Genomic DNA, 19116 nt, shown 5'->3' with positions numbered 1-19116 from the left:
GAAGAAAGTATTGGTGGTTGCAGGAGGCAGTGTATAGTGTAAACTACCTCTGTGAGGTTTTAAAAAGAAAAAATGCTCTGGTATTCCTGCCACTCTTGAAGATAATTGAAGGATATCAGTCAGGAGAAGATCTTCCCAGGGAGTGGAAGGAGCAACCTGGGAATGAAAAACCCACTGTTCCTGCAATGTTGCATTTCCCCTTTGACAGGCCACATGAAGTGTAGTGTGTCCCTTTCCAAAGCTGTTTTCCTCTAAATCAGTCTCTTCTGGTGGGAAAGGGTGGGAAGGAAAGTGTCAACCCATCAATTGGGGTTTTTAGTGCCAACAGGGTCACATCAGCTTCTTAAAGCCTTTGGGCACCCAAACCACAGAATGTGCTGGTGGTTATCAGCGTCTGTGCAGCAAAGCACTGCAGCAGGTGAGTGACAGGATGCAAATATCAGGGAGGACCTGCCCCTGAATCTGCTTCAGTGCCTTTTTAGCCACACCTTTCTGGTGTGGCTGAAATTGTAAAATGTCGGTCAGGGCGCTCTGGAGATGGGTAAAACAAGGCATGCACATATCCCAACTCCTTTTATGTCCTGGTGCCTTGAGGTGCATTTGGAAAATGCATCCAAGGTTTGTCTTATTTTGTAGGATTTAGCCAAGAGACATTGAGCAGAGCACTGTATAAGTGTCATTAAGAGAGCTTAGCAACAGGATATTCTGTGAGATTCCAAATTCCAGGATACCCTTTTGCATATCCTCTGTGTGTGTGTATATGTATGTGTGTGTGTGTGTATATGTGTATGCAAGCACAGAGTTTGCATATATACACATTACCATAAAGTCTGAGGGTCTGCAGGTTTATAACAACATGTTGGTACCAGCTGTGTAGCATGTTTTCTATGCATTGCATCAGTGTTGCTAATTTTCTATGCAGAGACACACACAGAGCCCATAAAAACTTGGCCCTCATTTTATGAAAACTTACCTGAGACATTACCAACTTAGTATCCTGAAGTCAGTACTTTTAAAGAGACTGAAAAAAAAACATGTAAAAATTTTCAGGTTTGGTACACATTAAGCTTGTTGATGGCAGAATAAGTTTAGTCCACACAACCTTCCAGCACGAGTAACATTTCTTTTTCCTGTGAAACCCACTGACTACAAATACGTTAGTCTGGCAGAGGTTAGAAAGCGATGCTGTTTTATAATTTGGGTTTTATTTACAGGTAGTAGTCCCATTTTTTCATTATTTGGGTTAGGCAACTAACTGGTCCCAAGTTTTTCTTCATTAAAAAAAAGAAAAAAACCCTCCTTTTAATAGGTGTGTACTTCACAATTTTCAAACTTCAATAGCATAGAATTTTTCACTTGGTCTGAAAGCTGATTTAATTTGCTGCTGTTAAAGGTTTCAATTTTACATCCATGAATTGTCAAATTAAATTCAGTGCATTGCTTAAATTTCTAGCTGCAGTGCATTTAGCCTAATTGCTTTGGTAAGTTGGGTGCTTAGTAACTCCTACTTCTCAGAATTTTCGTCTTTAAAGGCAAGCAAAATAAGCCTGAGGGCCACAGGTGGGCTAGCCTGCTCTTTGGGATTCACCTGTGGGGTCTTTGGATATCTCTTCCAGTCTGACTGCATCCTCAGACCATATCTGATGAGGCTGCTCTGCTGACAAGGGAGAGCATTTAAACACCTGTAGGTTTTAGCTATTTAAGTCCAAATCAGTTTTGAAGCAACAAGAAAGGCTGAACAAAATGGTTCAGATTTCAGTCAGTTGTCAACTAAATGTGTGCACTGGGCCTTTAAGTATTTGGCCAGACACATCTTGATTGCTTGGCTTTTGTTTTCCCCCTTGGAAAGTCAGCTGGATAATGCCCTGTAGCCAAAGTCTATTCTGCCATGCTGTAAGTGGGCTGGGCTGGGTATGGGGGTTGGGGGGATGGGGGTTCGGGTGAAGGGAGAATTAACCAAAACCAGAGTTATATTCAGGTATTTACAAATTTTTGTAAGCCGAGGTATTGGCAGTCATTTTCAGTTTTCTTGCCACGTTAAATTTAAAAATCATAAAATGATCCCAGACATGCAATCTTTAAGGTGGGCCCTTTTTGGGGACAAATCACAATGCAAACACGGAGGTGATGGAAACAATCGAGGAAACTTCCACCAACAGCAGCCTCAGAGGCAAGCCCTGAGTGTCTAGTTTTTTCCTCTTTGTTTACAGTATTTTTAAGACTTTGAGTTCTCATGCAACATATATGTCATTAAATGGCTGATTCCTCTTTGCACACGTTGTTGTGATGGCCTGTGGCAACCTGAATTAATTGTTTCAGTAGTTGATGGTGGTTACTGGCCGTAATTATTATAATTTGCATTTATAAAAACTTCTTTCATCTAAGGATCTCAAAATGCTTTTGCACACATTTAATTAAGCTTCACAACATCCTGTGAGGTAAGTGTCAAGAGTGTTGTTATATCCATTTTTACACGGGTTTCTCCAAGAAAACAAGGTCAGTCTCTAATGTGACTGGTATTTGGTTCACATCACTTGCACAGGACAGGTAGCATGGCTGCAGGAATTAGGAATGCTGATCTAGGTCACTTTGCATCTCCCACATGGCTCTTGCTGCTGCCACACCGTGTGGACACACGCACTAAGCCATGACAAACACATGATTTCCAGTCTGAGGTGGCCCTTTCCTTCCCAGGAGCACTCGAGCAGCAGCAAAGTCTTGAGAAGAAAAAGAGATAAGCACCCAACAGGATGCACCAGATGAAAACCCACCTTGCAAAGATCTGTCCTTTCCACAACTTTCCACCTTAGCATTTAAGCCTCTCTTTGCAGTGCACACACAGTAAGACGTGTCTGTTTTAGCCAAAGCCAAGAAAGCAGCTGCAGGCAATGTAGAGCCACCCTTCAGCAGCCACTCACCTGCTCTAGAAGAGGCTGCACACACTTCACCTCAACCCCCTACCAGCCTTAGACCCAACCCTTTGGGCAATCAGCAATTCGGAGATCTACTAAATCCTAGATTACCGCTTGACAGATACTTAAAAGTGAGGATCAACCGAAGTAAAATAGACTTGGAACTTGGGGGACAGCAGTTTTCAAAAGCTCATTTCTTTTTCAAACATATGACTATGTTGTTTAAATTGAACCTAGCTCTCTCTAAGGTTGGTTGATCACCATAATAGCCCTGAGGAAGATATGTCTAAGTAAGTGCTTGCAAATTGAGTAAGGAGTCCCAGGCCATACCTGCATGAGTTCTTTACCATCCTCATCAATTTATGTTTACATAAATTGTTTACATGTGGCAATGACCAGATTAGCTATTTGGAAAGAACTCTGCCTGTGGATGCACTTATTCCAAAATAAAAGCCACTTTGCTTTTCTAAATTAAGTGCACTTAGAGGTAGAGAATGATTATTCTGAATAACATATGAAAGAAAGTAATTTCATTTCCAAGTAGTCTATTGAGCAGAAATATTCTGAAATAATCTGTCTAATTTCTCATGTTGATGCTTTTTAAGGCACAGACAAAGTCACAGAATTAACAACCAATTTTGTTTTCCATCCATTGTTTTCATGGAGAGGGTGTGCCAGTGCAAGGCAGGAGTCAGAGATTCCTTTCAGTTTCCCTGAGTCAATGTACAGGATTTATTCTGGTCCATGTCTCTCTTGTGGAGGAAGGAATGCCTGGCAGCCAGAGGAGAAAGTCTGGCACAAGAACATACATAATTTCATTTTACCTGGTGCTGTCTACTTAACTTTCATCAGAAATGGGACAGTCATTGGCCTAAGCCTGTGTTTTCACTGAAGCTTTCTTCTGCTTTTTTACTCCTCCAAACTTGTTCATGCCTGCTGTGGCACAGAAAATTATGGCAGCAACCATACTTGACATGCATGACAGAACACAATGCCTTGGGAATCCCAGCATCAGGCCCTCAGAGGAGTTTTTATTGCTGCTACCAGAAAGTTTTCAATAACTTCAAATGAGTATTTTTGGGGTATGTTTTTTTATTTGGAAAGGGGGAGTTAAAAATTCTCCTTGTGTTATCTCATATTGCAGAAACTGAGACTTGATGGGTACTACATTATCCTTTTTGGACCTCAATCACTCCCAAAGATTCAAGATGAACTCTGCCTGCCCAGGCACCAGAGTCAGTGCCCCAGGGAATTTCTTCATATCTAAGGGATGTGCAGGATGTGTACTCGCATGCCCTTGCTGCCTCTCAGCTCTAGCTGTACATGCAGTTTTGCTTTAGGAACCTGTACCTCCAGTATTGCAATATCTTTTTCAGTCTCTGTCATCAAGAGTTTAAATACAGTTCAGATCAGTGTTAGTGGCCCAGCTCCAAATGAGGAGAATTGCTGCAATTCGTTATCTTGACAAATTAACTGGTCTGAGGCAATTCCTTTTTGAGAGAGATACAATTACCTAACACTTGAACTCTAGCCTTGCTCCAATGCTGTGGCATAGCTATGCACCTGCTCAAAAAGTGTGGATACTACTTTCCCATCCATAAATACAATTCTTGCACTAGGAGCTGATTTTAAAAAAAAAAGGCTTTCTGAGGTGCCAAGGTTGGTGGTTGCACAGTGGAGGGACAATATGGGAAATGCAGGGTCCTTGTCACCAAACCACGAGAGGAGGGGCTGGCACAGAGAGTGTTCTATCAGGGAAATGCATCACCAGTTGTCCCATCCTCTGTTTTGAGTCCAGCTTCCTGATCCTGAGTGGAAGAAGGTGGCTTTCCTGCTCCCAATCCACCACATGGAAAAGAGTAACCCTAAAGACCTAAACCAGATTAAAAAAAAAAAAAATTCAAGGTGTTTTCCTCCTGGGATTTAGGCAAAAAGTTCTATTTCAATCCTGCAGTCTTTATATAACTGGTGGAAAAAAGGTTGCCATCAGCACTCCACTCCTGATGTGGATTGGAGTTGGTACTCCTGGGAAGGCAGAGTGACCTCCAGCCTTGCCATCAACTCCTGGCCTTCAGGATGAGCTCCTTTCTGCCTTTTCTACCAAGGAATGAAAATAGATCCACAGTTACACATTGTTCTTCCAACCCGACGTGGGCAGATGCACTTCTCATCCTCTTCCCTGTGGAAAGCAACTCCTTTTGCCCCTTAGCCATAGCTCACCTGTGGGCATCATCTTTCCTTGTAAAAGAGCTCCCAGATGCTGAAAGATATCCCGTAACCATTCATTTGAACCACTGCCTTTTGGAAACTGTTTAGGATAAAGCCGTCCAGCAGAAGGCTTGTGTTTGCCTAGAGCCTCTTTGTATGGACTCGGTGGCTGGGAGTTTCCTTGAGCTCCTCTTTGAACTCCAAACCTTCAGCATCCAAAACATTTAACCCTCAATTTCTTTTCTGCTTTATCAGTTTGGCCAGCTTCCAGCTGGCAGCATTCATTTGCAGGCTCCCATTCTGCATCTCGTGTTTGCAGATTTGTCTTTTTCAATTAACCCCTTGAAATGGTTTTCTTCTCCCCGGAGCCTACCTGCCTCCGGTCTGGCCGGCACTTCTCCCTGCTCTGGCTGCCTGAAGGGCAGGAGCCGGGAGTGGAGGAGCTGGGTCCCTGAGCTGGCAGTGCCAACAGAGGGTGTGCCCCACGCACGGGCGGCGCGGAGAGCAGCTGAAGGAACACGCAGGTTCGGCACTGCCGGCTCTGCCCGTTGTGGGTTGAGGCTTGCAATGCCAGAGGCACTCCTGCCTATGTGGAGTCTCTGGAGCATCACTTATGAATGATGAGATCTTCCCTGAGTGCTTTTGCTGGGGTGCTCGGGAGCACGCGCCCACATTTCCACTGCTGCAGCCTTCACCCCAAACAATGGCAATGTCTCTGCTCGCCAGCAGCTCTTCCACAGCTTTGTTTTAGAACAGCTATTTCTAGAGAGTCACCTAAAATTTAAAACACAAAAAGAAGGAAAAGGAAAAAAAAAAAAAAAAAGGAAAATAAAGACCGTGTCTAAAGCATCACTTACCAAACAAAGACATTGCCTAGTCTGCAGGACTGTCTTCCCTCTGGTGCCTGCTGTAATTGCTGAGCAGTAGCAGCTGTAGGTTGCTCATCCTGGCACTCCAGCTGCTTCACAGGCATCCACGGGGAGGGGAGAGCCGCTCACCCACTGCCAGGATTGCCCGGCAAACTTCACACGGGCTGGGAAACCTGATAACATCTAGAGGTGCAGCATTTCTATTGCTGAGACACCAGTCAAGCCTTTGAAGTGAGACGGGCTGGAATTGAAGCAAATTCTTGGTTGTTCAGTCCCTTCCAGCTGGAAATTCACTACAGCTTGGTACTACCACATCTGGATCACCCTGTAAGACACACCTTTTACACCTTTTTTTTCTTTTTTTTTAAATTAATTAATATTGGCACTGCTGGGGTAGTTCCTAAGGAACCAATTACTTAGGCTCCAGGGAGATATAAAATTAACTATTCAGGCTGTATAGCGGTTAGCTTAATTTTGTGTATGATTCTAGCAGAGCAAACGAGTCGTAGAGATGGAAATCTCAACCAATGCTAGTAAAGACACAGCATTTCCATTTGCAGAAATTTTAAAACCAGATTTCACAACAAGCTTCAGAAAGCTGCTAAGTACAACTGTCCACACTGCCAAAAAAGCAAGAAAACAAAGCAGCTGTTTATAAATGTTAGCTTCTTCTTTAGTTTTATCACATAAATTTTATATTAATTCTTAAATTTCCTGGCACACCCACTAGAACAGTTTTACTGCTGCTAATACCTCTACTACCCAACTAGTGAAATAATGACATGTTATGCTACTATTAAGGATTGATTCTACTAGTAGTGATTGAAGTGCCTTATCTTCTCAGGCATCAAATTGTTAAACAACAGAACTGGGAGATATTCAGATTTAATTTCAGCAATAATCTTATCCAGCTCTCTAAACAGTAACAGCTGTTCTCAATGCATTTTAGAAGTACTACAAAACCAATATTTCGACAATTTGTATTTGTCAAATGCAAGCATGTCAGCCTTGGGAATTAACAAAACAACACAAAAATAATCTGAAAATAAAAATCCATGGAAAACTAGCCCAGAAAAAGCAAAGAAGTTTAGAGTTACATTTTTCCACACTCACAAACAAAGCTCTGTGGTTTCCCTGCAGGAATTTGTTGAAACAAAAAATTTTTATTAGAATATGTTTATTTAGAAAGACCTTTTTTGGGAGAACAATTGTAGCCAGAAAAAAGAGCTGACCATATTCAAATCAGCAATGGAAGTTCCCAGTGATTTTGATGCCAGAAGAATTTTATGCAGTGGTTTTAGAAATAGCTTTATGTAGTTTAGAAAACCTGGCATAGAATTAAGTTATCATAACTTGATAATGTGTGAAATTATGCTCAATCTCATGCCTTCCACAGCAGTTATCTGCCTTTAAAAAAATCCCCAAAATATCATAAAATCATGACAGCTTGCTTTCAACAGGTAAAAAATAAATAATTTTAAAAAAAGGTTATTGCATAATAAGTGAAAATACTAATTTATTTACATAAAATTAGGTGTTCAAGTAAAAAAAAAAAATTAAATAATTTTGCTTAAATGCCTAAGAGAAAGAAAATGTGATTGTTAGTAAAGTCTACAGTTTTACAGCACTCACTTGAATTAACTATTTGCGTTTCTTCAGACCCTTGATTAGTTTCTCTCAGATAAACGCTATTTACCTCTTTTTTTTTTAGCAAAACAGCAATGTGGCTGAAGTCTGTGTGGTTCACTGGGAGTTCATTGGGATATATTTTCAATTCCTAAAGCAAAAAAGTGATATTTTATCTTTAGAAAGAGTTACATTTTTTTGAACTTATTGAATTTTTCAGAGATCAGCATGAAGAGTTCTGATTAAATGCTTGCTTCAGCATTTTAAAGGCTTCTTGTGTCCCTGTTGCCTAAGGAGGTTGTACACGAGGATTGCTCTGTAAACATCAGATTGTACAGAATTGGCTCTGCACACCATGCCAGGCACACAAAGAGGAAGTCAAATGGTTTATCTCTCACTTATCAACTAGTTTATTTTTCACGCCCAAAAAAGGCTGCTACAAGAGCAGCTGCTACTTTGTAAATAATTTAATGGCTGCTGTGAAGTAGAGCTGTCAATTTTGCAAACAATATTAAAAGGAGATTTTCGTTTTATTGCAGATTTGCACGTTTTGAAATGTGTTTTTATCCCTGGAAGTCCAGTGCAGGATCCTGGAGAATGGAAACAGCTTCTGATTTGTAGACACAGATTCAAAAGAGAATAGATATGTTTAAATAATGACCGATGTGTGGGCAGGCAAGGCGTGATATCTCATCACCTGCATGCATTACCCAGAGAGCATCCTGCTCGTTAAAGCATAGGAGAACTTTCAGTGGACTTGTAAAGATAGATATTTGGCTCATTCAGACAGGTGTGAGATGTAGCAATGGCAATTACCACTTAATTTTGGAAATGTAGCATATGCATTGGGTCATTGTGTGTTTGGGTGTACACAATGCTATCCCAACATTGATCATGACAAATAGGATTTTTTTTAAGATTTTAGCATGAAAGATTCATATTCTTGCATCTGGTAAATTACTTTCATGATGAAACCACAACATTAGCACAATACCAACTCTCAAATTTTTGAAATTCAAATTCAGATTGAAATCCCCAGACCATAACATGTTAAGCAAATAGTAGTTTAGAATTTAAACAGCAAGAGTTTATTGTGCAAGAAGGCAAAGGAATATCTCAGATTGCCAGAATACAAAATCTTAGGTGAAACTTATGATCTCTCCAGTGCTAGCACAAAGTCAGGTCTCTGTCAAGCACCAAATCCTAGCCAGAGCCCTCATCTACATGTAAGGACCACCACCCTCTCTCAGCTCTGTGGCATTCTTTCCAAAATCCTTCCCTTTCTAATTCAAAGTGGGGTATGTTGCCTCTACTTTGGGAAGGGCTGTGTTGTTTAAACAGCTTCCTTGTGCATTTGTTTTTCCTTCTTTAGCACTTCTCACAGGGAGCAGAGTCCATGTCCCACAACAAAAATATTTTTTTCTTTACTCTATAGCTCATATCTGGTTTTGTGGTTTTGAACCACTCCTGGCATCCACACTGCAGCTGTATCCTCAGACCACAATAGGTTCAATGCTCATAACTATTTTAACATATCAGATATTTATTTTAGATATGAAAGTGCAGAGAAATCTATTTGCACTCCTGTGGGTAAGAACCCTGTTCTTCCCCTGGTTTTGTGCTTGCAGATGACAGACTGATTTGTTTTCCATGAGGTTTCCATGGATCCAGTAGCATTATTTAATAAGGTGTAGCTGTGCTACACCAACAGCACTAAGCATCAGTTTCTGGCCATGCTGTAATTAATTGCTCATAGCATTCATATATTAGAAATATGGCACCCAAGGACTCTATAAACCCAAATTGTAGCCCACTCCACATTAAAAAGCTGCTGGGTACCACCTGGAGCACATGCATGAGTTACACTGAAGTGGTTGGTTTGAGGACTGGGATTTACTCAGCACTGGTTCTCAGCAGAGACAAGAAAATACAGACCAGCAGTGTGATGGAAAGAGATCAAGAAAAAGTTGACCCAATTCTGATATGTTTCTTTTCTCAATACACACTCCTCTTTCAGCATCTCTCAGGGTTTTATGTTCTGATATGTCCCCACCCCAGGAGTGGTGGCTCAATAGAAGTTATGGACATCACATTTTGGTGAAAGTTTGTAGCTTTAAGGGAGTAAATTATGTAGGCCTTAGTTGTTACTGAGTAAGTGGAAAAAGAAAAAAAGAGAAGAGAAAAATTAATTACAGATGCTCGACTCACACTGTACATCTGATCTTTGACATTTTGCAAATTCAAAGGTTTAGCAGTCTGTTTCTTAACCAACTCTGGCCAAGTGAAGAGGGAGGCTCTTCAGGACCAAAGACTATTCCAGGTGGGGGCACAGCAGTGGGACCTGTGGTCTACAGCAGAGGCTGTCAAAGTTTGTTCCACAAGACCTGTAGTGGATTTTGCCTAATTTTATTTTTGACCCCATCAACAGGAATTCTGTTTAAAGCCCTTTCCCAGAGCTCTTCATGTATACGAAAAGCAGCTTCTCACAAACATTTATAAATTCTCAATACTGTACCTCTCATTCTTTTGGCTTCTCATTCTGCAAGGCTCCAAGAAGACAGCTCCAGAGAAACCTCCCTTACTTGCTCTGGATTTGAGTTTCTGAGATTAAAGCATTGCTCGTACACTTGTTTTCTCCTCTGTTTTTATTTATCTTTGGATTCTTTTTTTTCAAGATGGAGGAGAAATTGCACCAGTGCTGGTTTAGCACCTTTATTTATTGTAGTGTGGTGTGCATGCTTGTGGTGTGCTGCCTTCAACCTAGTTGGCCATTTTCAACCATTCCCCACATTGGGGAATGGTTGAAAATGTGGGAACCAGCAGCACAGACAGACATCAGCTACCTGGGAAAGCCAAACCTGGCCACGCTCGCTTCACCCTCCCTCACACCACAGATGCCAGTGGTATTTAGGTGGCATGAAGAGTAGAAATAGTCCTCAGCACTCCCACGGCATTGGATTCTTAAGACTCAGAGGTTCAGAAAGGCTTACCAGTAGATTTGCCCTCCTAAGCCAGCAAGCGTTCTGGGTCTCCAGATGAAATGTAAACCAACAGCGTGGCAACCCTCGCCAGGCTGTTACATCCTCCCACTGCCCATGGTGCCACCATGGGTATCCTGCAGATCAGCTTATACAGGATCCAAGAAGGCAGAGAACAAGGGGAGAAGAACAGGATTAGGAGGAAAAAATGCAAAAGGGTCTTATGATTTTGAGAAAAATCTTTTAAAGTCTTTATCTGTAACAGGATTTTTTTCCTTAATCCAAACTCTGCTAGCCTGCGGTTTGATTAAATTTTTTATTTATTTATTTTATGTCTCACACCTAGAATATGCAATTCTTCCTCTATATTTTTAAGTGGTTCAGATATTTTTAAAGAATTTCTGTTACCACAGGGCTCAGACTGGAACTTGTGAATTGGGTGCTCATGCTTCACCTACTGAAGACTTCAGGCCTTAATTGTGAACCAAAATATTTTAAAACAAAGCTAAGGGAAGTCTTTATTTTTAAAGGAAGGAGTTACACATACTCCTCTGGGGAACTAGTCCAATTAATAAGACTTTGATCCCTATGGCTCATGCAGCAGCCTTTGGCAGCCAGCTAGACCTTCTGTAGTTGACAATATATAGAATGCATTTCCTCCTTGCTATCTACAGCCAATACACACTCTGTCTGTGTCTTTCAAAAACTCTTGGCTCTGTTTCTTGGCACTGGTCATTGGCTATTGGCCTCCTTTTCAAGGGAAAAGCCAAGGGTGAAAGCTGTGGAAGCATGTTCGTTTCCATTCAGTTTGATCCCCTGCAAGAGAGGACACCCTTTGTCCTTATGGGCATCCAAGGAAAACAGCTGGCAGTTTGGTTGGTACTTTCAGATGAAGTAAGTGCGAGACCATATCTTGATCCATCTTAACAGAACTTCTGGGGCAGTCAGATGAAGAAGACACATCTTGTGAAGCTTTCCCTGACCAATCTCCAGAGCAAGGAGGAGGGTGCAACCCGCCTGTTCCCAGCCCTGCTGACAGACCACCAACACAGAGCTGCTCCCACAGGTGAGCTGTGAATGGTTTCAAAATGTATGTTTGATATTCTGAACCTTTCTGACAACTGCAGTTGTTGTCTGCATCATGACTGTAAGCACAGTAAAACATTAATACACTAACAACTAAGAAAAACCTGGAAGCTCAGAGGACACGGCATAGACACAATGAAATCTCCAGAAACACAGACAGTTTGCAAGCTTTTAACCCACACTAGCACAACCATTTTCAAATTAAATAATCTGTGCAAAGGCAGTCTTGCTTGCTGAATGTGGAGCAAAGAGAAATACAGCAATGAAAACACAGCAAATTAACAGTTGCAGGTAATGAACAAAACGTTTAAAAAACTGACGTGATCTTTACAGATCCCTCTAAGAAAATCACTAGCCTGTAATCAAAATCCCTGGGAAGATCTTTTGAGAGTGCCCTTCTTCTGAAGCTGATTAAAACCTTGAACTTCACTATGAGAGAAACAACAGTTCTGATAATTGGGATTTTTTTTCCAGCAAACCTGCACACCACCTTGCAAGGGATAGGAAATCAAAAAGAAACAGCTCCTCTGCAAAGATTCAAAAAGCATTTGTTTCTGTTATTTTTCTTTGTGCATTCTTGATAGAAAAGAAAAAAAAACATTTATTTGTTCACAGTGAGTATATAAATGTGTAGTATATAGACTTATTTTTATTTTCTATGTCTACTGTCTGTAGGAATGTTTTTAGTAAATCTGGTGTGAGTTTGACATTGAAGTTCCACATTACATTCATCCCAGTCATTTGTATATAACTGTGCTGAACACATGGTTCGTTTCCTTCTTTCTTCATTTTCTTCTTTCCCTTTCTTTCTGGAAATCTGTATGTTAACTAGTTTTCTGTCTCCCTTAACATAGGGGCGTTGAGTTTTTTCAGTGTGCAGTGTTATATTCATTTTACCAGCTACACACCATGAGTGAAGTATTAATTTTATACATTGCCTACAACTTTCAGGATATGGACATGCTCTAAAGCTTTCAGAGCTATCTAATGGGTTTGGAGGTGGGCCTGGCTTTAAAAATACAGTGCACAGTATTCCTTCTTAACTTTTGGGATAAAGATACCACTGTACTGATATGGGCAAATTATAAAAACAGTCTCCATGCTGGAGGCTGCGTTGTCTCCAGAGGGCTCCAAGTGCTCCAATAAAAGGAGCTCCTTTAGCAGCACACCAGAGCCAAGACTACTCCCAACATGCCTGTGATCCCAAGGTATGAACACGCTGTCCTCCCTCCCTTTCGCTCACCCTTTTCCTTCTGGAGGTTGCTCTGACTCACCTAGCTCTGGCAGTCCCACGTCTGCCTTCATCAGGCATCTGGGGAGAGGCTGAGTGTTCAACTTTGCCCCAACTCCTGGGCTCCCCACCTGACCGCGTTTGCCTGCACCTACCCAGGTGGGTCACCATGAGTTGCTGAGCCTCAGGAGTGGCTCCTTGCAGTCACCAGAGCTGCATAAATGGCTGGGATTTCCTAAGGCTTTTGGTTGGAGAACATAAAGCAAGCTCCCACCCGTGCACCAGCTCCTCCACCTGCAGATGCCTGGAGATGCCTCTGAGCTCTGCCGGGAGAGGCCGGAGTTTTTGGTGGCTGCTTACAAAGCCATGGAAGAAAACTTCTCACGGCTCTCCCTGCTGGCCACAGCTGCTCAAAGCCTGCCAACAAGAATTTAGGTTTCAAAGGCACTCCCTGTGACAACACCAGCCAGGTGGGAAGGTCACCTGCTGAGGCACAGGTGACTCCAACAACTTCTTCCCTGTGCCTAAAGAAAGCCACGGGTGGCTACAAGCGCCCAGCTGTGGCTTGGTTTGCCTCCAGTTTCCCAGGGTTGCTTTCTACAATGCATCTGCTGCCAAGTCTGCATCAGACTTCTTCATGTGAAGAAATCTCTATAAAGAAAGGAAGTTTTGGTGCTGGGACCCTACACAAATAGGGCTGTTCTCTGTTCTGCCATCATTGCAGTGTTTCATCTCTCTGTCCCAGATACTCCAGCATTACCAGAGACTTCTGGGTTTGAAATTGGCTTCTTCTGGGTAGCAGTGGTTCTTTAAGTTCCTGTAAGGGACTACACCAGGACTTTGCAGCTGTTCAGCAAGAGTATCCAATGGCTGTTCTTTCAGAGTCTCTTGTTATCTGCCTTGGCTTTACATCTTTGTACCAGCTAGTCACACCAATTACTACATTACTGCATTTCTAACACATCTACCCCTATCAGTCCCAGATGCTGTCCCAAATCTGCATTTCACTCAATTTTGGAAGCTCATCTCCAGCACGTATTTCTTTCTTCCTTGTATTTCAGCTCTTGGGACAGCTGAGGCATATCTCATGAGTTACAGCTAGGCAGAAGTCACCAGCAAGGGCCCTGTGAAGACTAGAAGACACTTATGTTTCACTTGCCTAATAAACCTTGTTTCTAATGCCCTTCAGGGAGTTTGACATCTGCATATGTGTAACTGGAGCCCAGTTTTCAGGCTGTGTGATTAAAAAAATCACTTCAACTAACTCTTCACATCATCATCTCCTTTGCTTAACCAGGAAAGCCATAATCTGGGATGAAGACAGGGACAGAAAATGGACAGAAGAGGCTGGAAACAAAGTAGTCATTCATGAAACAATCTCAAGGGTTTATTTCTTTAAGAATTTATTCTTGATTTAACTCCATGATGTTTTATGGAAGCAGCAGTGGTGTTGCTGCCAGTGGAGAGTTGTAGTCAGCTTCCTGAGCTGTACACACACAAAAAGTTATGGGCAGTAAAGATTTCAGGACAACATTCCAGAAAGCAGCGATTCATTTGCTCCCTGATTTCTTTCACTCTAACATAAAAAGGACAGTTAAACACCACCAACAATGCACAGTCCAGTGAATAATTTTATAAGACAAAGATCTCACCTCTGGCTTACATTTGGCATTGACCATTGCCTTCTCTCTTTCCAAGTGTCAGCTATGTTTTAGCCTGGAAGTTCCTGTCCTACCATTACTTTTGTTATCTGTTTATGAAAACATTTTGATCAGCATAACCCTGCAGCAGAAGCTGGCAGTTGAGGAGGGTATTCTGGATGCTGCTGTTCAGAGGACTGAGGTAGCATGCTGATCCTCTCAGCCACACAAAGGAGCTGATCAGCTGCCTGTGAGACAGCTCATTTCTGATGGGTCGACCAGAGAGTGCCTGGGACCATGTCAGAGTCTGGCACCAGAGTCACACAGAGCTGTGACTGCACTCACTTCTCTGCCACTGGCCTTGGTAGCTGCAGTGTGGGTTTCCTCCCCATCAGTGTGTCATTCTCCTTCCTTACCATAATGTGTTGTAGGCTTAAGTATCTTCCATTTGTTGGCAGTGTGTGAAGCTGGGTTGGAGGGGTTTTTAGCTCATTATCCATCTACCTAGTCCCCATTCCCCAAACCAGAACTACTCCCATTTTAATTAGGCTATCTATTATTTTAATACAAGTGATTAGGATATAAGGAAAAAGTGCTTATCATTACGGTGATTTTTACCATAAAACTTTCTTGTTGGTTATGTCCTTAAAAATACACACATTCCTACTTCTCTACAAAGTTTTTATTTAATCTCATGAGCATGTCTGTATATTTTGAATCTGTAGCATCACTGACCAAACCTTAGGAAGTTCTAACAGCATCTTTCAGGTCTTTATGTTGGTTATTAAATCAGCATAGAGGGAGGGAATTAGAGTTATCCCACAGCATCCCCTTTTGTATGTCACATTAAAAAAAAAACATTAAATGGATTTCTTACTCCTACCTGACTGTTCTGTGCAAATAAAGTAAGTATTCATCACTGTTATAGCTTCCACCTGTTTCAAAAGTCCGGAAAGCAAACCCGGTCATAAAATAGCAGGAATATAGGTTGAGGGATAACATCTGCCAGGTTCAGGTGTAATCCTACCAGCTGCTCTATCTGCCTGAGCAGTTTTCAGTTCCGAATTAGCTCTGTTAATAGGTGTGATGCAGAGATATGGTGATGTGGTGGAGGAAATTCATGTCAGAAGTGGGATCCAGCAGCTCAGCTGGATCCGGTGCTGTTCCTGCCTGGCTGATGCAGCCTTCCCTCTCTTCCTTCTCTTTCTTCTCTTCCTTCTCATTCTTTGCCACTGCTCAGCCCAGGAGCTTCATGTGCCTCAAGAATGCAAGAGCAGGCAGATATAGATGGCTTTGTGCAAAGTTGCACTCTCAATTTCTACATCTGTAAAACTGAGATAGTGCATTACCGAATTCAGAGGGGCAAATTAATCAGTCAGTGTGCACACTGCACCTTGAAAATACAAAATTAACTCTTCTTAGCCCGCAAGTGCTCAAGATGCATCAAGGTGTGTTCCATGGCCTCTTGATTCCGCACAAAGGTCCTCTTGATTAAATTAGATTGCTAATGTATTAACGCATTAGCACACTTGAAGAAAGAAAAGTTTGAAAAAGCAATTTGGCTTCATCACATGAATGGCATGTATACTTAATGGAAATTTTTCCAGCATTCACAAAACAAAGAAAAATCAATAAAATATCTGCCAACTGTTCCACTGAAAACATTTTATAATCTATAGCACTGAGAATCCTGAGCCAAGATAAACCAGCCTTGCTGACAGAAAATACTGACAATTATTTTACATTGATTCAACTTGGCCCAGCCCAGACTGACCTTGTTTATTCATCTCAGTCTCTTAATTCATATTAACTTGGCATCAAAATGGGACATGTGGCATGTGGGCTGAAGACCCATTTCTGTATCTTAGATAAATGTAGTGCATTGAGTACTTCCAGTGCCTTGAGCTCTTAGGTAGATTTATATGCATTAGACTGAACTGGTTAAGTTCCTTTTATCCCTGCTGGGCTTTTCATGTCTGTTGACTGTAAAACTAGAAGCTCAGTAGAGGTAACATCTTCTTCTAAGCCTTTGGATATACATGAAATCCTCCCAGTACTGGTCAATTTTAAAGACACATCCAAAGAGGATGCAGGGTTTTAAGCTCTTTTAAAATATAAAAATAGAAGGGTTATGGCAATTTGGCAGCCAAAAAAGCAATTTGCGGGTCTTGGCAGAATCCAAGGCTGTGTGTAAGAAAGCTGATCAAGACACTACAGAGGAGATAATGGGGTCGAAGAGCAGAAGAATCCCCCCGCTTTTGCAACCAGCATAATCTGGTCTCCAATGAAGTTTCTTAGTTTCTTATACTGAACCAATAAAGCTTAGTGTGATGGGAGAGTTGCATTACTGCAGCTTAAAAATGTCTCGAGAAAGCTGATGAGGAGAGGTGCTTTTAGTTGCTTTACATGTGCCCAGCTGCTTGCATAGCTATCTTCTGGCTAGTAGTGGGAAGACAAGACCATGGGGAAAATCTCAGCTTTTTCTTTAATTATTTATGTTCTCATCAGTAATAAAGGGCTTTTTATGTCTGGAATGTATTATTTGTATTATCAAAGCTAAATGAGATTTTGCACTGTGGCAGAGAAGAAATTGGTTGTTGCACAAAAGCGTTCACATTTTTATTCTCACAGCTACACTGCTGTCATAGCTGAAAGCCACCCTAGAGTAAAACACTACTTGAGTCAAACATGACTACATCCACTGAGGAGGAAAAGCTACCCAGATGATGAGAATCCTCCCAAAAGAGTTCCTAGTTGGCCTGGCATTGGATGTTTAGTTTATTTTCTCTACTTGAGTCGTTCTTGATGAAAGCAATGCTCCCTTGGACTTTACCGGGTGCCTGGCAGGTTGTGGATGGCAGGACAAGCAGCGAGTCAGCAAGCCAAGATGGCACAATGAGGCCTCCAGGTTTCCAGTTCCACTGCACTGGGAATGGATTGCCTTTCCACATGGCTGTGTAAGCAGACATTAATGATGGCTGAAGAAACCAAGACTAGCAAAACCAAAAAAAACCCCCCCAAAAAAAAACAAAAAAAAACCCCAACAAATTAATCTGCATCTTCCATAAGACATAGTTGATGCTTTCCTCCCTGCACCTCCTTCACAACTTGGATTTCAGTGATGAAAGTGGCGTAGAGACAAAAATTTCAGAAAATCAGTGCTGTATTTTGAGTCTGATATCCTCCTCTCCTGGCATCTGCCCAACTTCCTCCGTGCAGGGCTGCCAGCAGTGCCTGGTGCCTGCTATGTGTGTTACATGTCCCCAGCCTGTCCTGCTTAACAAAACTGTAATTACTCAAAACACCACCAGCTTTATACCTCGTCTTTGAATGACAGGACAGTGCTGGAGCAACTGCACGGCCAAATGAGCAATCCTAGTGACGCTCAGTCAACAAACCTACTGGCATCTGATGGAAAAGAGCTGCACTTTTATGCCAGGAAATTACACAGGCTGCTGTACACTTGAAAAGATAGAAAACAAACAGAACAGCTTTACTCTGCTCTACACTGTCTCCCCAGCTCTGCAGGCATTGCTCCCTCCCCTTCTATCACTTCTGTTTTGTTTTCCAAGACCCACCAGCCGCAGACAAGCAGAGGACACTGAGCCTGGAGCGGGTGGCCACACCACCTCCCTGATCAAGAAAACCTTTTCCAGCAGCCAGGAAGGTAAGTGAACAAGCCTTTTTTAAATATGCACAGGGGGATGAAGCTAAAAATATTGGTAATTCATATCTTGAACATTCATTTGGGTCCAGGAGAAAAAACAAGGCATTGCAGCATGAGCTCGGTTTGTGTATTCCTATCCGGGAGGACTCAGCTACTGGCTCATGGAAGGTAGAATAAGTCAACCAATCACCTGAATCTCCTTATCTTGCAGCAGTATCCCTGATTTAACACAGACAGGCAGGCTTTGTTAGTCCCAGCTGTTGTGGCTCTGTTACTCTGTGCAGGAGCCAGCAGCAGCCGCAGAGCCTGCCCGCTTCCATGGCTGGGGCAGCAGCAGCAGCACGCACGGTTCCTGCGGCGCTCTGGAGGAAGCGAGGGCAGCTGCCTTGCTTTGGCAGCACTTGGCATTCCCATCACAGCAGAGCCCAGGGAGTGCAGCAGTCCAGCAGAGGAGCAGGCCAGCACGAGAAGGTCATGGTTAAAGAGCTGTCCCATGAAGGAAGTCAGGCAGGGATAGGTCAGAGTGTTTGCACAAGGGGTGAGACGAGGATTTTTATCTCCTGCCCTGTCCGGGTGTCCCGTCACTGTACAGACAGGTAGGTAGGAACAGAGCCAGTCTCCAGCCACGGGGAGGCCAGGTGGTTCCTACAGCCACAGCTGAAAGAGATTATTTCAAACAAGCCAGTTATAGATACACTTCCAGCTTGCAGTGAAGCTGAACTTGCCACTGCCACAGCAGGTCAGTCCTGCTGCCCCCTCGCCACCTTCGTCTACCCACATTCTTGGGACCATGCAGGGAGCTGACAGCACATTAACTTTACACAAAAAAGCTGTTGGTTTTCTCTCCCATGGGCTTTTGTCCATCCCATGAACCAACCTGCCCTATGTGGGGATTAGAA

The 19116-nt window shown here is 42.5% G+C and overlaps 1 protein-coding gene across 7 annotated transcripts in view; it reads left to right on the top strand.

Moving 5' to 3' along the window:
• Positions 1–19116, top strand: part of WDPCP (WD repeat containing planar cell polarity effector) — a 148169-nt gene that overhangs the window by 121419 nt on the left and 7634 nt on the right. For all 7 annotated transcript variants that reach the window (XR_011678834.1, XM_071424525.1, XM_071424498.1 and 4 more), the window contains 2 exons: positions 11524–11659; positions 18123–18217. Coding sequence is in view for 6 of the 7 variants with exons in the window: in XM_071424525.1 (XP_071280626.1) it covers positions 11524–11659; positions 18123–18217 (231 nt within the window). In the remaining variant the exon portion in view is untranslated. The remainder of the gene's footprint in view (positions 1–11523; positions 11660–18122; positions 18218–19116) is intronic.

The sequence above is a fragment of the Agelaius tricolor genome, unplaced genomic scaffold (genome assembly GCF_023055355.1).
Source record: "Agelaius tricolor isolate 1412-34295 unplaced genomic scaffold, bAgeTri1.0.p SCAF_1, whole genome shotgun sequence".
NCBI classification, from domain to species: Eukaryota; Metazoa; Chordata; class Aves; order Passeriformes; family Icteridae; genus Agelaius; species Agelaius tricolor.
This window is presented reverse-complemented; position numbering and strand designations above follow the sequence as displayed.